This window comes from Nannobrachium achirus, assembly GCF_963921795.1.
Source record: "Nannobrachium achirus genome assembly, chromosome: 1".
NCBI classification, from domain to species: domain Eukaryota; kingdom Metazoa; phylum Chordata; class Actinopteri; order Myctophiformes; family Myctophidae; genus Nannobrachium; species Nannobrachium achirus.
In genome coordinates, this window is record NC_137810.1 from 8123692 (window position 1) to 8144415 (window position 20724).

The 20724-nt window shown below is 44.8% G+C and overlaps 1 protein-coding gene across 1 annotated transcript in view; it reads right to left on the reverse strand.

Moving 5' to 3' along the window:
• Positions 1 to 20724, reverse strand: part of prdm5 (PR domain containing 5) — a 115305-nt gene that overhangs the window by 65688 nt on the left and 28893 nt on the right. Inside the window, exons 9-11 of the mRNA XM_080723776.1 lie at positions 11171 to 11255; positions 9754 to 9911; positions 6844 to 6937 (exon numbers count right to left, since the gene is read on the reverse strand). Of these exons, the coding sequence (XP_080579902.1) occupies positions 6844 to 6937; positions 9754 to 9911; positions 11171 to 11255 (337 nt within the window). The remainder of the gene's footprint in view (positions 1 to 6843; positions 6938 to 9753; positions 9912 to 11170; positions 11256 to 20724) is intronic.

A 20724-nucleotide genomic window follows, 5' to 3' on the forward strand; every position in this document is an offset into this window, starting at 1 on the left:
AACGACTATTTGGGCCAGGACGATTTGGGCCAGGACGATTTGTCCGAGGCACAGTGACAAAGAGGACGTTTGTCCTTTCTTTTGATTCTCTCCTCTTTGCCTTTTAGACCTTAAAAATTGGCCACTTATCATGCATCTCTCGCTGAATGCTTTTGGGAGCGAGAGAGAGAGAGAGAGAGTGGTAACTTAACCCATTAAAACCTGCGGCCAATTGTCTTCGAAATCCTAACAATTTTCATGAAAAACTTTCTATGTCAGTGATTCTCAAACTTGTTCATGTCATGGACAAAATGATATATATTTGGCCGCGGACCCCCATCTCAAAATGTTGTGTTCCTGGGACCCCCAGAAGCTAAATTCCGACTTCGTGCTGCGTTATGGTGCATGGTGCATTTGTATAGCGCCTTTATCCAAGGTGCATTACATTCACCCATTCACACACACATTTATACACCGATGGTGGAGGAAATCACGCAAAATCACCTGCTCACCGGGAGCAACTAGGGGTTCAGAGTCTTGCTCAAGGACTCTTCAACACTCCTGTCAACCGCCGACCCATGGATCATTGGCCAACCTGCTATACCTCCTGAGCCACAGCCTTATGAGCTTGTATATCTGCAAAACTAAATCTAAAAGGACACCAGCGCTTCCCCGGTTTCGTTGGCTTAAATAGCTTGAAGTGTGAAAGGCTGGGTGTTGTGAAGCATGGCCTACTTCCTGGCTCCAACGCTGTCCATTGAAACGGTTAAAAAGAACTGGTGGGCACAGCCAGACAGGCTCTCAGACAGACTGCTGTCTGGCCGCTCTCTCTCTCTCTCTCTCTCTCTCTCTCTCTCTCTCTATCTCTCTCTCTCTCTCAGCTGTTCCGTACAAGAGCCCCCTCGCAGAGCCCAGCACCGTGTTATTCTTCACGCCTCTGCTCTCTGCCTCCCGTCTCTCCGTACAACAGGCCCCATTGTTGAGGAGGGGTGCTTATTTCCATTATATGGAGATCATTCAATTTCCACACAGAGAGAGAGAGAGAGAGCGTTCTATGGGGGCAGGGTGGTGGTGGTGTGACGTGCGTGGTGAGTGCTTGGCAGCAGAAGTGCCCAGGAGCACCCCTCCATTAGCCCAGGCCGCTGATGGACCCCACATAATGAACCAGGACCGTGGCGGGACCCAAAGAAAGACCTCCGGTCCTCCACCGTCTCCTTTTGTGGCTTTTAATCGAATCGAAACAAGTTCCTTCATTATGGTTAATGTCAAGGACAGCCACTCCAGAGTGAGAGTTCACTGTCGCTGCGCGGAGAGAGGGCTTAAAGTCGCAATCAAACACACGTGTGGTGGTGCACACACATTGCACAAAAAACGCTTGTGTGCACACACACACACACACACACACACACACACACACACACACACACACACACACACACACACACGCACGCGCACGCACACACACAGTCTGGAGGTGGGTCATTCTGGAGGTGTTTATAAGGCTTTTAAAGGAGGATTACCACGAGCGACATTTGACCCCGCTTAAAAGGTGCGCCGCTTAGTTTCATTGATTCTAAAACAACAATGCCGATTTCACATGAAAACGCCCGTGACAGCTGTGCCTCATTTTCTTCAGTCAGTGTGTGATGTGCGTGCGTGCGTGCGCGCGCACGTGCAAGCGAGCGTGTGTGTTAAATAGAATTGGCAGCACATGACGCTTTCACTCAAAACAGGACACACTTGTTGAATAGCGTGTCCTCTCACATTCACATCCCGACAAATCTCTCCCCCTCTCTTCAATGACACCAAATAACGGTTGTTGTCCCCCCGCTGTGCCCGGCGTTTAGCGTCACAAACGTCATAACTCATAACTCTTCCTAGAGCCACGGCCGCGTCGCTGCAGTCATCTCACTGAGAGAGCACTAATGTGTCTCCTGGGACCGGGGCAGGAAATGCCTCCAGCTCCACAATCTCTGTGTCATCATGTCTAGATGGAAGAGCTGGGACGCATCCTGGCTCACTGTCTGTCTGTCTGTCTGTCTGTCTGTCTGTCTGTCTGTCTGTCTGTCTGAGTAGCTAGGCCGCATCCTGGCTCACTGTCTCAATAGCTGCGTTTACATGGACACTTTTAATCAGGTTAAAACAAGATTTAAAATAAACCTGATTAAAATTCTCCATGTACTGTATACACCTAAATAAACCTGATTAAACCCAACCCGATTTAAATTCTAATCGGGCGCAGAGGGGTGGTCTAGACCTTTTTACAACCCGATCAAACACCAGATGGGATTGATCTCACCACAAGTAAACACTTGATCCAAAACCTTCAATCAGATTATCAGATTAGAAGAAATAGTAGCTACAGTTTGTCTGCAGGCAACCAGCCACAGACCTGCTCTATGCATGCTCCACAGCAGAACCACTATACTGTATGTTCACTGTATATCTGATCCCAAAGGGTCAGATATCCCCCTACCAGTACCTGCACTATGCAGGGGTGGCAGTGGCTCAGGGGTAGAGTTGCCATCTTAGAAGACGGAAGGTTTCCCGAAGGGTTCTTAGTTTGATCCCGGGCTCCTCCAGAGTTAGTGTCAAAGAGTCCTTGAGAAAGACTCTGAACCCCTAGTTGCTCCTGGTGAGCAGGTTGGTGCCTTGCATGGTTTCCTCTGCCATCGGTGTATGAATGTATGGGTGAATGTAATGCTCAATCTATGTAAAGCTCCTTGGATGAAGGCGCTTTATAAATGCACCATTTACAGTGCTCTATGCATGCTCCTCACTAGGCCTACTGCATCCCTGCCCCCTGGGGCTTATGGTGGCCCACAGGCCCAACAGGACCCACATCTGGAAAGACCAAGTCGCCTGTGAACCCCCTCAAGTCTGTTTTAGGGTCTGACCGAAGACTCTCTCCCATTTACTTTAATGAAATCTAGTATAAAATGGTTAAATGTGTCAGTAATTTCTTTGCATATAGACAGTAATTTGCCATATCTGCCCTGTGCAATTTAGATTATATAACGAATAAAAACCAAACAAATGTTTAAATTGTATTCATATGCTCCAATGCTCAATGCCAAAAACAAAACACAGTTTTCATTATTTGTAATTGTGACACAGCCATATCTCTCGGATGAATGCTACAAATGTGCTCTCTCATGCCCGGAGACCAAGGGTTTCTATCCCAAGTAGGACATTAAGAAACGCAATGGATTGCAGCTTTTAGGCAGCCGGCATTACACAGAAAACGGAGTGCTGGGTTCAGTTAACAGAAAATAGATCCAGATTGTTTTAAGGAGGGTCTGCTACAGCTGCCTACAACCCTGCTGGGTTCCACACAACAGGAAACTATGTCAAACGCAAAAGCCATGAATTATCTCCCCAATCTCTCTATTGTCACTGAAAGCAAAGTTTGCGAGGATATATCTGATAAAAACCGCTGGGGCAAATGAAAGGGAAAAGGCTTAGTACTTTGACGTTAATACATTCACTTGTGGCTTCATTGATTCATTCATTGTGGCAGTGGTTCTCAAGCTGTGGGTCGGGACCCCCCCCCAGGGGGTCCCCAGATGAATGATTAGCTTTAATGTGCACCATTGTTTTCTCACTCAACAGTATACAAACCAACATACAGCAGGCCTATACTGTACCTTACCGTAAATGTATACAGGGTACCTGCACGTGAGAATGTAATGACTTTTAAGCCCTTTTGTACTACCGTCTGATGACTTTCAGAAGTTATTAGACTATAATGGATTGCATTTTTATAGTGCTTTTCTAAGCAAGTTGCGAATAGGGATGGAACGATATGAAAATTTCATATCACGATTATTGTGACCAAAGAAATCGCGATTTACGATATTATCACGATAAACGATAATATTGCGTTTCGTCCCATCCCTTGTTGCGAACTCAAAGCGCTTTACAACGGTCCATTCATTCATACATTGGGATATATAGTAGTTATTGCGACCGAAGGTCGCAGTATACCATGAGAAATGTGGCAGCTTGTCTCCGTCTGTCTGTCTGTCTGGGTCAGTCCTTTCTTCAGTCAGTCAGTACACATGTTTACAGTCTATTGGTTCCCTTGTCACTGTGACATCACTCTGACATCATGCTCTGATGTCACTGTGATGTAGGGGAACCACTCTTAACAGAATGGGTTTGCTGCTCTGACATCACACTCTGGCTTCATCTCCCTTTTATGCCCATATATTTTATGCCCATATATAGTTGACAATGTGATGTCAGAACATGCCCATATAAGGGCATTCCCAGATCACACTTGCAAATTAATTACATCCTTGTCCGTTTTATGCCCATATATGGAGATCCCTGTCCCGATGTCATCAATATTAAGGGCATATCTGGAAATGCCCATATTTGGCAATGCCCATATATGGGCATGTTCTGCCAATCTCAACAAGCACTGTCTGACTTTATTCCATCCATCCATCTTTCTAGATAAATGTTATCTTGCTACTCCTCCCACAGTTTGGGTGGCATGCACTTGGGCCATACTGTATGTCAAATCCATCGGCTTCATCAGGCACGCAGCGGTGCATATATAGTTTAATTTGCATACATTTGTGTGTGATTCATTTTCTCCATTGACTTTAAATAAAAATAAGGTTCCCAAATATGGAGAGGACTGACATCATAGACCATGTGACTGACACAGTACAGTATGTCCATATGGACATTCCAAGATATGGGCTCCATATGTGGCCATTCATGTATCAGTGAATTAATTTCCCCCATTGACTTGAAAGAGGAATGATAAGACGGAATTCATTTGTAAGTGTGACCCGCGTCACGGCAACCACCACTTGCAATTTCCAATTTCCAATCCATCCTGTCCATCAATCAATCCAGCCAGCCACCAGCCAGCTAACCAACCATACATACAGCCAGCCAGCTAACCAACCATACATACAGCCAGCCAGCTAACCAACCATACATACAGCCAGCCAGCTAGCCAACACGCCAGCCAGTCAATCAATTTTCATCTTCATCAGTCATCTTCTCTTTTCCTTTTTCTGTAGTCTTCTTCATGGCTGCCAGTTCCCACCTGACGTCGTGTGGGAGTCCAGACTGCTCCAGACCGTACTGAATAACCGCCAGCTTGCATAATGTCTTCAGACTAGGATTTAAGTGTAAGATCTGTACGATGTGTCGTCTATGGTTTAAGTGTCCAAAGTGTATCATCTGATCACCCACCATGCACCCGGACATACCAGAACTCCAATCAGGTGCTTCTGGTGCTTCTCCCTTGGGCTCAACACGCTTCCAGGAGAACGTCTTTGGACTGAATTTCCACAGATCATTGAATTTGGAAACACAAAAGTTGAAGCTGCCAAATATGTACAGCTCTTCATTGTAGACAAAGGCTTTATGAGCATAACGTTGTCCTGGAAGATGTTCAGAAGGTGTGTTCAACCAACAGTTGGTCTCTGTATCAAACACTCTGATGGTGTTGTTGTACTGAGCCCTCCCACTGTAGCCCCCAAATACAAACATCTTTGTCCCGATGATGGTGGCAGAGTGAGCTGATGTAGCAGGAGGTGGAGTGCCACTGGTGTTAATTAAAGACCACATCATTGTCGTGGTGTCCAACTTGTAGATATGATTAGTGTGTGTAGTCAGCCGGCTGGATCCTCCATGAATATACATGACCTTCCCCAAGACACAGGCGGAGTGGCAGAACGTCGCCTCTGGAACAGTTCCAGAAACCGTGGGCTTGAACCACATGTGGGTGTCGACATCAAATGCATAAAAAATGTTGTCCCTGTCGCCCCTGGTGTATGTCCACTTGCCGTTCCGATCCTCTATTATCTGACAATTCACCTTTCCTCCCCATACGTAGACGATACCATCTATCAGCACAGCTGTGTGGCCAAAGCGCTTCAGGGGAACGTCGTCAAGAGAATGTTCTCTTCCAGGTGTCACTGGGGGCAACGTCATCCAGTGCAAAGACACTGTGTTGACGACCAGCATATCAATGGGGTCTGTGTCGTAGGCCTCCCCATTATGGAAACCTCCAAAGAAGTAAACCTTGTGTTCCACAGGCACAGTAGCATAACCAAGGAGGCGTTGCCATGGTCCTCTTTTTAGAGGACTTATCCATGGCTCAGTCCAGCGTAGCATCTCTCTTCTGTCTTTGTTTGCCTCCACCGCTCTCTTGGTTCGTCCCTCCCAAACTCTGTTTAGATATGTCTCAGTGAACAAACATCACAGTAATGTTCTTGTTAAATACTACTAAGAAAAGACACAGTGGTGTCCAACTGGACTTAAACCGGGATGTCTAACGATATGGTCAAGGTAGACAAAGGTTGTGCAGTACAAAGATATCTGGGTTGTAAGGCCAAATATCTTGGGAACTGAATATGAATGAGTTGGTTGAGGTTGGGGTGTCCTTGAAGATCCGAGGATAGTCTTTAAGTCTTGCTGGTAGAGCTTAGATTCTCGGGTGCAATGGTAGAATCTGAATCTACCATGGGAATGCGGACTGCTTTTAAACCAATAATGCTGACTATCATCACCTGAATATCCATATATGAAGATCACGACACTGACCTCATCAAACCCTGGATATCCATACAAGTAGACGACTGGATCATCACCTAGATCTCCATATATGGAGCTGGTCAATACCTATACATCTGACCTCACAGATTCCATATATGGATATAGCTGACCTGTTCCAACATCACAGTGATGACTCGACCAGCTCGGCAGAAGGGTATACATGCCAAAGTGCCCATGTGCACGCGTCATCAGCATACATGCCCATATATGGGCATATCGATGGGCTTCACAACTCACTGATTCATGGTGGAACACAACACATATCCTGGATGTACTTACTGTTGTGGATCAGTAGGTGGCGCTGTAGGGAGAAGGGGGTACGGAACAGGGCCTTGCACTCCTCACACTGAAAGGGTCTCTCCTCTGAGTGAGTCTGCAGGAACAAACACATCATCACACTGTCAATGTGGGGTCCGGGGACCCCCTAGGGTCCCTGGGGGAAGCTAGGGATCAACTGAACCCTTACAGTTGGTTCCATTTGCACAATCTCAGAGTCAAATGAACACTGATCATTGTTTTACTATACTGTAGTTTAGGGTTCAAACCATTACAGCCAGGGGTTCAGGGTTAGAGCGGCCGGATGGGAACCGCGAGGTCCCGGGCTCCCCCAGAATTGGTATCGAAGTGTCCTTGAGCAAGACTCTGAACCCCTAGTTGCTCCTGGTGAGCAGGTTGGTGCCTTGCATGGTTTCCTCCACCATCGGTGTATGAATGTGTTTGTGAATGGGTGAATGGTAATGCACAATCTATGTAAAGCACCTTGGATAAAAACGTGCTATATAAATCCACCATTTACCTTTTTTTTACCATTTACAAAATGTAATCATGTGGATCTGTAGATCCACGTGGGAACGACACGTACAGAGTCAAGTATCTGGATGTCACCGCAACGCTGCGAGTGTAAAAAATCTACTCAATTAAAACACATCATATAGCATGAATCTATCTGCCTCTTCGCCCTCTCTCCGTCCACGTGTTGTGAAATGTCTTGTCTGGTCTGCATGGTGGAGTGTTGGGCGTTGGAGCAGGCAGGAGGGCTCCAGCCAGCCTGGGTGGAGGGAGGGTGCTGGGTGGGTGGCTGGGTGGGTGGGTGCAGCCCGGCCTGGGGGCTGGGGTCAGGGTTAGAGAGGGTGGGGGGGTCTAAGGCTCCGTGTCTGATTTGGTTTGTTGACTTCATGAAGACATGTAGCTTTAGGGGGCTTTAGGTTCAAAGTGCTCCTGTTTATCTGGCCAGAGCCCCCCTGTCCCCATCTGTCTGCGTGAGTGACGCCCCCCCCCCCCCCCCCCCCCCCCCCCCCACTCCCCTCCCATAAGTAAACATAGGGAGGCTCAGGGAAGGCCACAGACACGCCACGGAAAAGCAAGCAGCCGCCGACGAGGCCTTGATTGATTGCAGCACGTCGCTAATAGCGCTAGCTTTGAAGGCCGCGTCTGAACTGTAATGTCCCCCTTAATGCAATCACGCGGTAATCGATTCGGGGCTAACACTTTGAGTTGTTGTTGTTGTGTGGCCGTAGGGTGAAACAGCTAACGCTCTGGTCCCTGCCAGCTAACGGCTTTGAGGCCGTAGGGTGGAACTAAACGGCGCTGTTTGTTAGCAGGACCAACGGGTTGTTTTCTTTTCAGGGCGTCGCGCTCTCGGTGCCACCTCAGTAAAGGCGGTGAAATTAGCTAGCAGGACGCCACATGAAACTAGTAATGCTGCATCGTGGTTGTGTGTGCCTCCGCCAAACCACCTGCAGTTTAGGTTCATGTTTGACCAGACTCATATAGTATATCGTCACTATCCGGCAGAACCCTCGTATCTCCAAGTCTCAAATTTGCATGTTTTTTTTCTTTCTTTTTTCATACGTTTTTTTCACAACGCCTCGCACTGTGTGTGTGCTTGTAGGTCCATTCCCACTGGGCCAGATAACAGATAAAACAATCTCTTTCTCCAGATATTTTTCCATTCAAGTGGATGGTAGATACAGATGAAAAAAATATATCTGTCAAAGATAAAAAATCTCTATCTACCATCCACTTGAATGGAAAAATATCTGGAGAAAGAGATTTTTTAATCTGTTATCTGGCCCAGTGGGAATGGGCCTTAAATCAGGTATTTTTTAAGGATGAAAACGCTGTTATTGGACATACAAGGTTTCTACCCGACAACAGAGATATGCAGAGAACATTTTGAAGGGATTTACTAAAAAAGGTGTTCAGTATTTCTTGGTAAACTTTAAGTTATCACTAAATGTAAGGTATCACTTATTGACATGGTACTGTAAATGGTGCCTTTCTCCAAAGCGCTTTACAAGGTCATTAAATTCACCCACACACATCGATAGCGGAGGAAACCTAGCCTCGCACGGCCATCCCGAGCTACCGTACGTCATCACCAATGTGCTTCCTTTCTCCCCTGGGAGAGTCTGGCTGTTGCGAGGCTAGAGGAAACCATGCAAGCCCACAACCTGCTCATCAGGAACAGTTAGAGGTTTCAATGCCTTGCTCAAGGACACTTCTGACAATAACCAAGGGGAAGCCAGGGATCGAACCGGGAACCTTTCGCTTTCCCAAGCGGACGCTCTTGCTCCTGAGCCACTGTTGCCCAACATGACGGAGATGAAACGTGTTCTGTGAAGTCAGAGTGGTCTTGACCTTTGATCTCCACATTCTAAACAGGTCGTCCTTGAATCCAAATGTTTGTTCAAAATATTAAGACTCTCCCTCCAGGCGTTCCAGTCTAGATATCGCATTCTTTTGGTTGAGACAGACGGACAGACGGACATAATGCCAGCCTTTGGACCTGCACACCTTGCGTCTAGGGCTTGATTATGACATTTTACTAGGCGATTTATAGTAGAAAGAAGGAAATAAACATTAATACAGTTTAAATAGACGATCTACAAGATGAAAATGCAACACATGGCGGCACGTATTCAGCTTTTAGAGCTGTTTTTTTTTGAGAAAAAAAAATTACATTCTCGTATAACATTTTTGAAATGTTTTAACATGGAAATGATTATGACGATTATGGATTATGTAATAAAGTGAGGAGGAGGCTTCACTTCCGCTTTAACCGGGTACTCATCATTCTTCTTACGTTACCCCAGACTGTATGACGGGAGCATTTGCTAATCGCGGGAGTCAACAGTCTGACCACGCGAGACTAAGTGCGTGATAACGACATGCCCAGCCCCGGCTCACCTTCTTGTGGTTCTTGTAGACGTTCCGGTGGGCGAACTCCTTCCCACACAGCTTGCACTTGTAGGGCTTGTCCTCGCTGTGGATGATCTTATGAGCCGTCACCTGGTCCAGACGCTTGAAGGAGCGCGAGCAGATCTCACAGGTGTACGGTCTCTTCTCTGACCAGGAGACAGAGAGAGAGAGAGAGAGAGAGAGAGAGAGAGAGAGAGAGAGAGAGAGAGAGAGAGAGAGAGAGAGAGAGAGAGAAGAGAGAGCATGGATTAAAGACCCCTGGGCTAAATGTCATCAAATGGTGGTCCGTGGCTCAAATGCCTAATAAATAATGGACCTTGTTGTGAAAAGGGTTGAAAACCACTGTCCTAAACAATTAACACAATATGTGATAATGATGATGTTTGAGAGAGACTTGAGAGACTGGTTCACACGCTAACATCTGGTGGATCGACCCCTAGCATCCTTATTCTCGCCATGTCAAGACACGCCAACATTCTGTGAACATTATGCTAACATTCGGCGACAAGTTGAGTACAATGAATACATTCACTTACAAGTGCCAGGGTAAGCATGAACTCTGGTTGACAAACAACAGTGTAAATAGTCACAGTGAGCAGAGAGGACAGTGCCTCAAAGACACCAGGACAGCAGGTAAACACCATCAAACCTAGCATCTGTGTAAACAACGTGTCCTACGGTATGTGTGAGTGTGAGCCACATTCTTCACATGGTTTGTGTTCCAGCAAAACTAATCTAAATAACAAAAACATCGTGGACGAGAAACCAACATAATAAAGCAGATCTACAATAGCAGATCAATGGTAAATGGTGCATTTATCTAGCGCCTTTAAGTTATCCAAGGCACTTTACATAGATTGTGACACACACATTCATTCACACACCGATGGCGGAGGAAACCATGCAAGGCACCACCAACCTGCTCACCAGGAGCAACTAGGGGTTCAGAGTCTTGCTCAAGGACTCTTTAAACACTAACTCTGGGGGAGCCCGGGATCGAACTGGGAACCCTTTGGGAACCCTCCGTGTTCAAAGACGGCAACTCTACCCATTAGCCACTGGTGATCAATTCAATAGCCGATCTACAAGCTTAAAATTGCTGCATCTACAATCCCAAAACAGAGCTTGTAGATTGGCATTTTTTTGGGCTATTGGCTATTTTTTGCGGAACAGATTTGGTGTAGAGAGGAAATAAAAGAGGGGAATCAAGAATGTATACCCCTGGGGGATCCCAACAAATGAATTAAGAGTATATAGTGTTTCAGAGCAGGCACACCCAGATGACACACAAGGGCACAGGAGACATTCGTGGGTTTTTTGATAGGCCTACAGTACTTACCCGAGTGAGATATGTTCTGATAGGCCTACTTACCCGAGTGAGATATGTTCTGATAGGCCTACTTACCCGAGTGAGTGATCATATGTCGCTTCAGCTGATTGGTGGAGATGAACTTCTTGTCGCACGCATGACAGTCAAAGATTTCATGGACCTGCACAATGTAAACAAAACAGATCGGTTAGATTAGTTGGTTGATATTAAAAACACAAGGAAGAGTGCATGTCAAGCATGATACAAAAAGTATAGGTAACGCTTTCTATTAAGCCCATGCTCATGCATTATAAACATACTTAAGTTACCAGTAAGACTCCCTAATCGGGAGATAAGCGACCGTTGGTCGCTTATCTCCACAAATAGGCCAAAAGTTTGTTTTACCAATTATCAAGACATACGGGCAGTTGACAGTTTGCCATGGTTACTCATTGAAGTTGAATCTCCATATATGGAGATAACCTACGCATCACACTAAGTCTGACCTCACCAGCCCATATTTGGGCATGAGCAACTTATGTCTCCATATATGGAGATATGATGACATCACACAGTCCTCAGCCGATGATGTGGCGTGATGTCATACAATACACAAACGAGCCCAACAGTATAAAGGGGCAATTCTTGCCAGGAAAAGAGCATTTCTTCGACTCAGACCTTATCGCCAGGGTTGGCTTATAGCAGCTGTCGGTAGGACCATATATGGATTCTGTTAGTGTGGATCTCCTAACAGGGCATCATCTGGGATACAATCCCTTTTATGCCCATATATGGAGATCCCTAACAGAATCCATTTCATGCCCATATATGGAGATCCCTAACAGAATCCCTTTTATGCCCATATATGGAGATCCCTAACAGCATCCCTTTTATGCCCATATATGGAGATCACTAACAGCTAACAGAATCCCTTTTATGCCCATATATGGAGATCCCTAACAGAATCCCTTTTATGCCCATATATGGAGATCCCTAACAGAATCCCTTTTATGCCCATATATGGAGATCCCTAACAGAATCCCTTTTATGCCCATATATGGAGATCCCTAACAGAATCCCTTTTATGCCCATATATGGAGATCCCTAACAGAATCCCTTGTATGCCCATATATGGAGATCCCTAACAGAATCCCTTTTATGCCCATATATGGAGATCCCTAACAGAATCCCTTTTATGCCCATATATTATGGAGAAATCCCTGCTCTGAGTATCTGACATCAGTGTGATGTCACCTGTTTATGCCCATATATGGAGATCCCTGCTCTGCGTATCTGGTTGCTATGGTAAACAGTTGGTTGCTAGGGTAAAAAAACATGGTTGCTATGGTAAACAGTTGGTTGCTAGGGTAAAACCATGGTTGCTAAGGTGGTTGCTAACGTACACTAACAGACCAGCAACAACAGACTGTTGCCACAGCAACGTACACAAAGGTTTGTGTACACATGTGGTGTGATGTCATACTGATGCGGAGATATGAGCAGGGCAAAGGTGTGACGTGTGACGGACGGACGGACGGACGGACGGCCGGTGGAGGTTTTCATAGTAAACTGCTCCCTGACGGTCGCAATAATGCATTATAAGCTGCTTATAACACTCACTGTATACTTATAGTAATACGCATTCATAAACAAATGTTTCATAACAATGAGCATAATAATGTGCTTATAACACATTAGATATACAAGCTCAAAGCAATTCATAATTATAATGACTTATAAGGTCAAATATGTTATAAAGCAGAGAGATCTCATTTTATGCCACAACCCCATATTATGAGGAAAATTCTTTGGAGATGTTTGAGATCATTTTGAGAAATGTTGCTATGAAGCATTATGAATATTTGTGAGCACGTAATATAGTTTCATAAGCAGATTATATAATGCCTGCTAAGTATGTTTATAATGCATTACAGACATGGGCTTTATATAAAGTTACTAAAGTGTCAGGTTTTCTACATAGAAAAGTACAACGAAAAAGTCTTGACTGCCTCCCCTGCTTTAGCACCCCATTCCATTAAAATAATGTATTACAGGCATGGGCTTGTTAGTTTATAGTGTCAGGTCTACACTCTACAGTCAACTTGACTAATATATCTACATAGAAAAGTATAACGAAACAGTCTGTCTGCCTCTCCTGCTTTAGCGCTCAGTTCCATTAATTGCATTTGGGATTTACAATAACATATGCTAATGCTAAGCAGCTCTGGCTCTCACAGCTGCTATTGTAAAAGCCCAGTTTGAGCTAAATGATGATAATTGACGGCTTTAAGCCGCTTTGGAGCAAAGTGCTCATTATGCAAAGTTTGACTAGTTTCTGGAAGAACGGAATGATGTTAAGAAGACTCTGGGGTTTGGGTTTGGTTTTGTGTAAAACGGTGGCAGTGCTACCACGTTGTGTCGAGTCAACTATGACTCAGTTGTGCTGAATCTCTGTCTCAATAAACATCTTTATAGAAATACAGTCAAAATGCTAGACTGGGATCCAGACTGATTGCTACACTCTGCTTTTCCCCCCCCTATATTCTGCATTGTTTTTTTCCAGCCTCCTACAGTATCTCTGTGCACTAATGGGAGAAACTGGTCGGCGGTTTCTGATTGGTCTGTGGTGGTTGGGCGGGACCCGTGTTGTCCACTTGCTGTTAAGTCACTTCCTGACTTGCAAATAGGAGTCAAATAGGAGCCTGGCCAAACTGAGAGAGCGAATCAGTCTGAATTCCAGGCTACCAAACGTGGCGCTGAATTTCATTAAAAAGGTCCTACACCATGCATTTAAAAAATAATTTATACAAAATTTTTTGTGTTCCAAAAAACGTTTTTCAAAAGGTTTGAGGCTAAATTACCACTCCTGAATACAGAGCCCCTGTCATTTCTGCCTGGCTTTCAGAGCATTTTCAGCTGCAGTACTACCTTGTCCTGAGTGGGAGGACTGCGCTATTGAGCCAGTATTGGCCCCACACTCCTCCCCACCTCCTGCTCAGCAGGCCTGCCCACCCCTCCCCAACCCTCTCCCAGCTCCTCCTGCCTCCTTCTCAGGCCTGCCCACCCCTCCCCAACCCTCTCCCAGCTCCTCCTGCCTCCTTCTCAGGCCTGCCCACCCCTCCCCAACCCTCTCCCAGCTCCTCCTGCCTCCTTCTCAGGCCTGCCTGCCCACCCCTCCCCAACACCCACTCAGCACAGCAGTAGCAGTAGGCCCCGATTGTGATGTGACAGCCCGTTATGAGACCTGCTTACATAGATCTGCCCATAAACTGAGAAAGACACAAATGGTCAGAAATAGGACTTTGTGAGGATGAACTTGCTGGTGGGACACCAAAAAAATACATAAAAATTGGAAAAATGAAAATCCATGGTGTAGCCCCTTTAACAGTACTACACATGCTCACTAAAAAAAAGAAAAAAAAGAAAAAAGAAAAGAAAATAAACTAGCCAACAGTATCTACAAGCTCTCATTGAGAGCTTGTAGATCGGCTATTCTTGCAGCGTGACATGCTTCCATAGAAGCTGTCTTCTATGGAATTCAGTCAGTCTAATCCAGGGGCTCAAGTCTGCTTCAGACGGCAAGCCTCCTACGTCTTCTTAACATTTTTTAGCGAAGCCGTCATCCTACAGTATGTTCCCACCAGCATCATCCTACAGTATGTTCCCACCAGCATCAGAGATGTGTCATAGACTGTGTCACTGTAAACCTTGTATGTTACTTTTCAGTTCATGAAAAAAAAGACCCTGTGTTCCAATGGGTCCAATGTAGTTATTATTTAGTCAGAACTCTTGTTAATACTTAACCCATTTAGGCCTTTAACCAGTGAAAAATAGCAGATCTTGTAGATCTGCTATTTTTTGAAGAAGTTGTGAAAATGTGTGCAAATCTTTGAATATATGTATTTTCAAAGCGAACGTTTGTAACTCAAATTGGGTGGTCCCTGGAACTAAATATTTTGAGATGGGGGGTCCGTGGCCAAATAAATATCATTTTGGGGGTCCTTCACATGAAAAGGTTTGAGAACCACTGACATAGTAGTCTCTCAAGAACAGACTAACTGAGATCCAGTTAAGTGAAAAGGACCTTTTCTTTGACGATGGCTGGCCAGATTGCTGACAATAGAAACATAGGTTTTTCCAAAAATCTTAGAAGGATTCAAAAGACACTTAAAGAATCGGGTCAAAATTCTAATTTTCATGTTTTTTCAAAAATAGCAGATCTACAAGCTTGCAGCGCGGCACTCGGCGGCACTCAGTTTTCAAATGTATAAATTGCATAAAACTCTTTTGAAAATTATTTCAAGTGGCCGAAATGTATAATCAAAATCTACAAAGTAACTAGTAACTAAAGTTTTCAAATAAGTGTAGTGGAAAATGTGCAATATTTGCGTCTTAGATGTACTGAAAACTAGAAATACTTAAGCACAGTACTTGAGTACTTGAGTAAATGTACTTAGTTACATTCCACCACTGCGTAGGAGTGATAGCTAGGCCTGTCACAATTATTACATAATCGTCTAATCGCAATGATATGACATAATCACAATTATCTTTCATAATCATCATAATCGTTTCCATGTTGAAAAATTTTCATATATTTTCAAACATTTGAAACAAATTGTGGAAATAGCAGATCTACAAGCTCATGTGTCGTGAGAATGTAGATCGGATATTTCCACTATCATTGTTCTTTTTTAAGTATAAAGTTGTCAAATATGTCAGTCATTTCTTATTTAGTTCATGTGTCATATTTGCCATGTGCAACTTCAAAACCTACAAGCCAAGCAGAAATGTAATTGTCAACGACAAAAAACGCAATTAAATCGTTAATCGCAATCATTTGAGTGACAATTAATTGTAATGTAAAATGTCATAATCGTGACAGTCCTCGTGATAACAACTATGACCGTATGGCAGATCCATATCCATAAGACTCCTCCTCCCTGCTTCTCCCTGAGCAGTGCAGGGTGGAGGCAGATTAAATGAAACGTACAGTAACTATATCATTACCTGAAGGAGAACATTAGACTTGAAGACTCATGTGCTGAGCTATCAGCCAACACTGTAATGTGGATAAATGCCCTGGGCGTTCCATCTAGTGGATAGATGTTGACACCAGAAAATGGACCCGGCCAGGGCTCTGGGCCTCATAAATAACACACAAATGGGTGCGAACGGGATGCATAATAATGAATAACCCCGATGAGCATCTCTATCACCAACACTGTCCTTATGGATGCATAATCACCCTGCAATGACCATCTCTATCACCAACACTGTCCTTATGGATGCATAATCACCCAGCAATGACCATCTTTATCACCAACACTGTCCTTATGGGTGCATAATCACCCTGCAATGAGCATCTCTATCACCAACACTGTCCTTATGGATGCATAATCATCCTCCAATGAGCATCTCTATCACCAACACTGTCCTTATGGATGCATAATCACCCTGCAATGACCATCTCTATCACCAACACTGTCCTTATGGATGCATAATCACCCTGCAATGACCATCTCTATCACCAACACTGCCCTTATGGATGCATAATCACCCTGCAATGAGCATCTCTATCACCAACACTGTCCTTATGGATGCATAATCATCCTCCAATGAGCATCTCTATCACCAACACTGTCCTTATGGATGCATAATCATCCTCCAATGAGCATCTCTATCACCAACACTGTCCTTATGGATGCATAATCATCCTCCAATGAGCATCTCTATCACCAACACTGTCCTTATGGAAGCATAATCACCCTCTAATGAGCATCTCTATCACCAACACTGTCCTTATGGAAGCATAATCACCCTCGAATGAGCATCTCTATCACCAACACTGTCCTTATGGATGCATAATCACCCTCCAATGACCATCTCTATCACCAACACTATCCCTGCGAATCATGGCTTGTTGCCAAGTTGAATGAACAAAATGGGCATGGGAAATAACACTCTAGAGGGCTGTATTTTGATTGTCTTAAGTACCAGCTCTTATGTCTTAACTTAAAGGCCTGTCCATACTGTCTCCGACCACCCAAAACATTCGCAGGAGAGTTCCGACTTTCCACCGTGCAGCTTTACGAACTCTTAATTCGGGGTAATGCTTTTCAGAAGATGCGAGTGATGTCACTTTGTAGTTGAACCGGACCTTTCTGACGAAATGTTTGGTGGTCGGAGACAGTATGGACAGGACTTTAAGTCAAGGCATAAGAGCTGGCAATTAAGACAAACAAAATAGAGCCCTGAGAGTTACAGACCTGTAAGGGTCCATTTGGAAAGCCCTCGAGCAACCTAGAGGGACCCTGGACCTCACTTTGAGAACAACGACTAGAAAAAGGTCTCTGCCAGGTCAGGTTGTGGGCCAGAAATGTTTGGAATGCGCCAATCAGGATGAAATATTAAACCGAATCCGTCTTGATCACTTGACTATAGATCATGTGTAACGATTTGCGTGACTGTGTATGCATTACTCTATTACAGAATGTGTGTGTTCATCTAAGGTTTTAATGAAGGCAAGAATTATATAGATTTTAAAAATATATATGGGACCGTTAAGATGGAACCGTTAAATGACCCAACTCGTTAAAAACCCCAAGAATCCCAACCCTATACACTCTAGTGTACATGTCCAGTCCACAGCGCCGCTGTGGTATTTTAACGACGCCTTGTTATTCGTCAAAAACTGTGAAAGAATAAAGATTCCAGTCCAGTGCGAGGAGGAACCCTGACGCCAGGATGGAACTCTTATTGTCCGCCCCGCCGGTGGCTCTTGGGTTTCACGAGGCCTGCGGGGACCAGGCTCGTGAAAGGCAAAACCCAGAGCTCTGTGGCGCTCACACACACACACACACACACACACACACACACACACACACACACACACACACACACACACACACACACACACACACACACACACACACACACACACACACACACACACACACACACACTCACACACACCCTGCACTCTGCAACATGGCCGTTAACGCGAGGACACACTGTCCCGCTGCGATGGGAAGCGAGGCGAGGGGAGACAGAGAGGAGAGGAGGAGGGCTGGGGAGACGGGTTAACCCATTTAGGCCTAGAATTATTGAATGCTTTAACCAGTGAAAAATAGCAGATATACAAGCTCACAGCGCAGCACCGAGTGCCGCGCTGTGAGCTTGTAGATCTGCTATTTTTGAAAAAGTCATGAAAATGTGTGCAAATCTTTGAATATACTGTATGTATTTTCAAAGTGAACGTTTGTAACTCAAATTTTGCTTCTGGGGGGTCCCTGGAACTAAATATTTTGAGATGGGGGGTCCGTGGCCAAATAAATATCATTTTGGGGGTCCTTCACATGAAAAGGTTTGAGAACCACTGACATAGAAGTCTCTCAAGAACAGACTAACTGAGCTCCAATTAAGTGAAAAGGACCTTTTCTTTGACGATGGCTGGCCAGATTGCTGACATAGAAACATAGGGTTTTTCAAAACATCTTAGAAGGATTCAAAAGACACTTACGGAATCGGGTGAAAATTCTAATTTTCACGATAAAAAAAAAAAAATAGCAGATCTACAAGCTCGCAGCGCGGCACTCGGTGCCGCGCTGTGAGCTTGTATATCTGCTATTTTTCAATAGTTAAAGCATAAAATAATGATACACAATAATGTGTACCTGTTCTAAATGGGTTTAAGGTTGACCGATCGCCTGATTTATACCCGGGGTTGATCGCCGGTGGAAGTACCGTTGTGCTCAGAATTAGTCAAACCCCCTCTGCAAATCTGGTTTATTGGCTAAATTCACAAATTGTCAACTGAATGAAATAAATAAATCATACAAGAACAATGTAAATAGCTCAACAAAAAGTAATGCCACGTTCAATGCCACTTTCAATTATTCAACTCTTAATTACACCTGAAAACATCTGTAATCAACTGCAATGGACTAATCAAGGGCTTAAAAGGTTGCATCAGATGTGCAACCTGGCCTGACTAGAACGTTTGTTGACTTGTTGACGGTTAGAGAATCATGGCTAAGTCTAAGGAATGGTCAGAAAAGTTCAGAGAAGAGATTATTGCTTTGTACAACAAAGGAAAAGGATATAAAACTATTGCAAAGACACTGAATGTTCAAAAAATTACGGTTTTGAGCATTGTTCACAAGTTCTAGGTCAAAAGAACAGTAGCTACACTAATAAACCAAATTTTCAGAGGGGCTTGAATCATTTTGAGTACAACGGTAAGTAAGCCTTAGCCGAGCCATCATGTGGCCCATAGGGTCAGGAGCCATGAGGCCCATAGGGTCAGGAGCCTATCTCCTGTTTCTGTAGTGCAAGGCGGCTTGATGTACAAGTGCTGTACACCCCCTGGACATGATGTACAAGACACTGGACTAGACACTAGAGGTCATGGCCATGCTGGCTTGTGGTGGGCATTTTGGTCAACATTATTTTTTTGCCACGGACATTAAAAAATTGTGGACCATAATATTATCAGAAACACATAAAGGGCTAGCCCTGAAAGACCATAACAGGTCAGTTCCATGTGTACACTCTCAGAGTTAAGGGGGTCACACTCGTAATATGCCATAGTGTCGTAGTAAATAAGTGTCATACACATTCACATTAATACACATTACACATCTGGAGACTTGACATATGATACAAAATATTATAAAGGTGTGTAAATCAAAGATTTGCCACAGACAAGAACGAGTCTTTGCCACAGACACATTTGTCCGGGTACGGACATATTGATGACTCCTGCACTAGTACTGTATGTCACAGGGACCCTTGATGCTGAGTACCAAGCAGAGAGGCGTCGGGTCTCATGTTTATTTTCTATGGTATGACCCAGGAATCGAACCCCTGACCTCCCAGTCTCGGGGCGGACACTCTTACCTCAAGGCCAACTGAGCCGGCATTGCGTGCCAGAAATGAGGCGATCTATACAAGCTCGCAACAACGGACGCTGGCAGATCGAATATTTCCGGTTGCATGACACCACCGGCGAGCAACGGTGTATAAATCAGTCATGATGAGGTAGAGCAGAGCAGTGGAGGGGGGACGGGAGCGTGAGATTAGGAGGTTAGGCCGGGTTACGGGAACCCAATACAACAGCATCTGATATCTAATTGTCGAGGAAGGACAGGAGAGAAGAGCGACCCATAATTAGAAACCACCTCTGGTTCGAATCAGCCCTCCCCTCCCCTCCCCTCCCTGGAGGTGGGACGCACGCAAACGAATCCAGTCTTTTGAACGGCTCTCTGACATGAACGACGGGATCCGGTTTTGCAGTATTATAGGGAGCCGTTCCTTTCTAGTGAACGGTTGTGGAAACAAAGTACAAACATTCTTTACTTTTACTTTTAATTATAATAATCAAAATCTACAAAGTAACTAGTAACTAAAATGAGTCTTTTTGAACGGCTCTTTGGAAGGAACGGATCCCAGAGATCCAGCTCACTTCAAAGAGCCATAAATCCCATCTCTACTCACCCCCCCCCCCCCCCCCCCCCCCCCCCAGACCGCCCTGAGAGAGAGAGAGAGAGAGAGAGAGAGAGAGAGAGAGAGAGAGAGAGAGAGAGGAGAGAAGAGAGAGAGAGAGAGAGAGAGAGAGAGAGAGAGAGAGAGAGAGAGAGAGAGAGAGG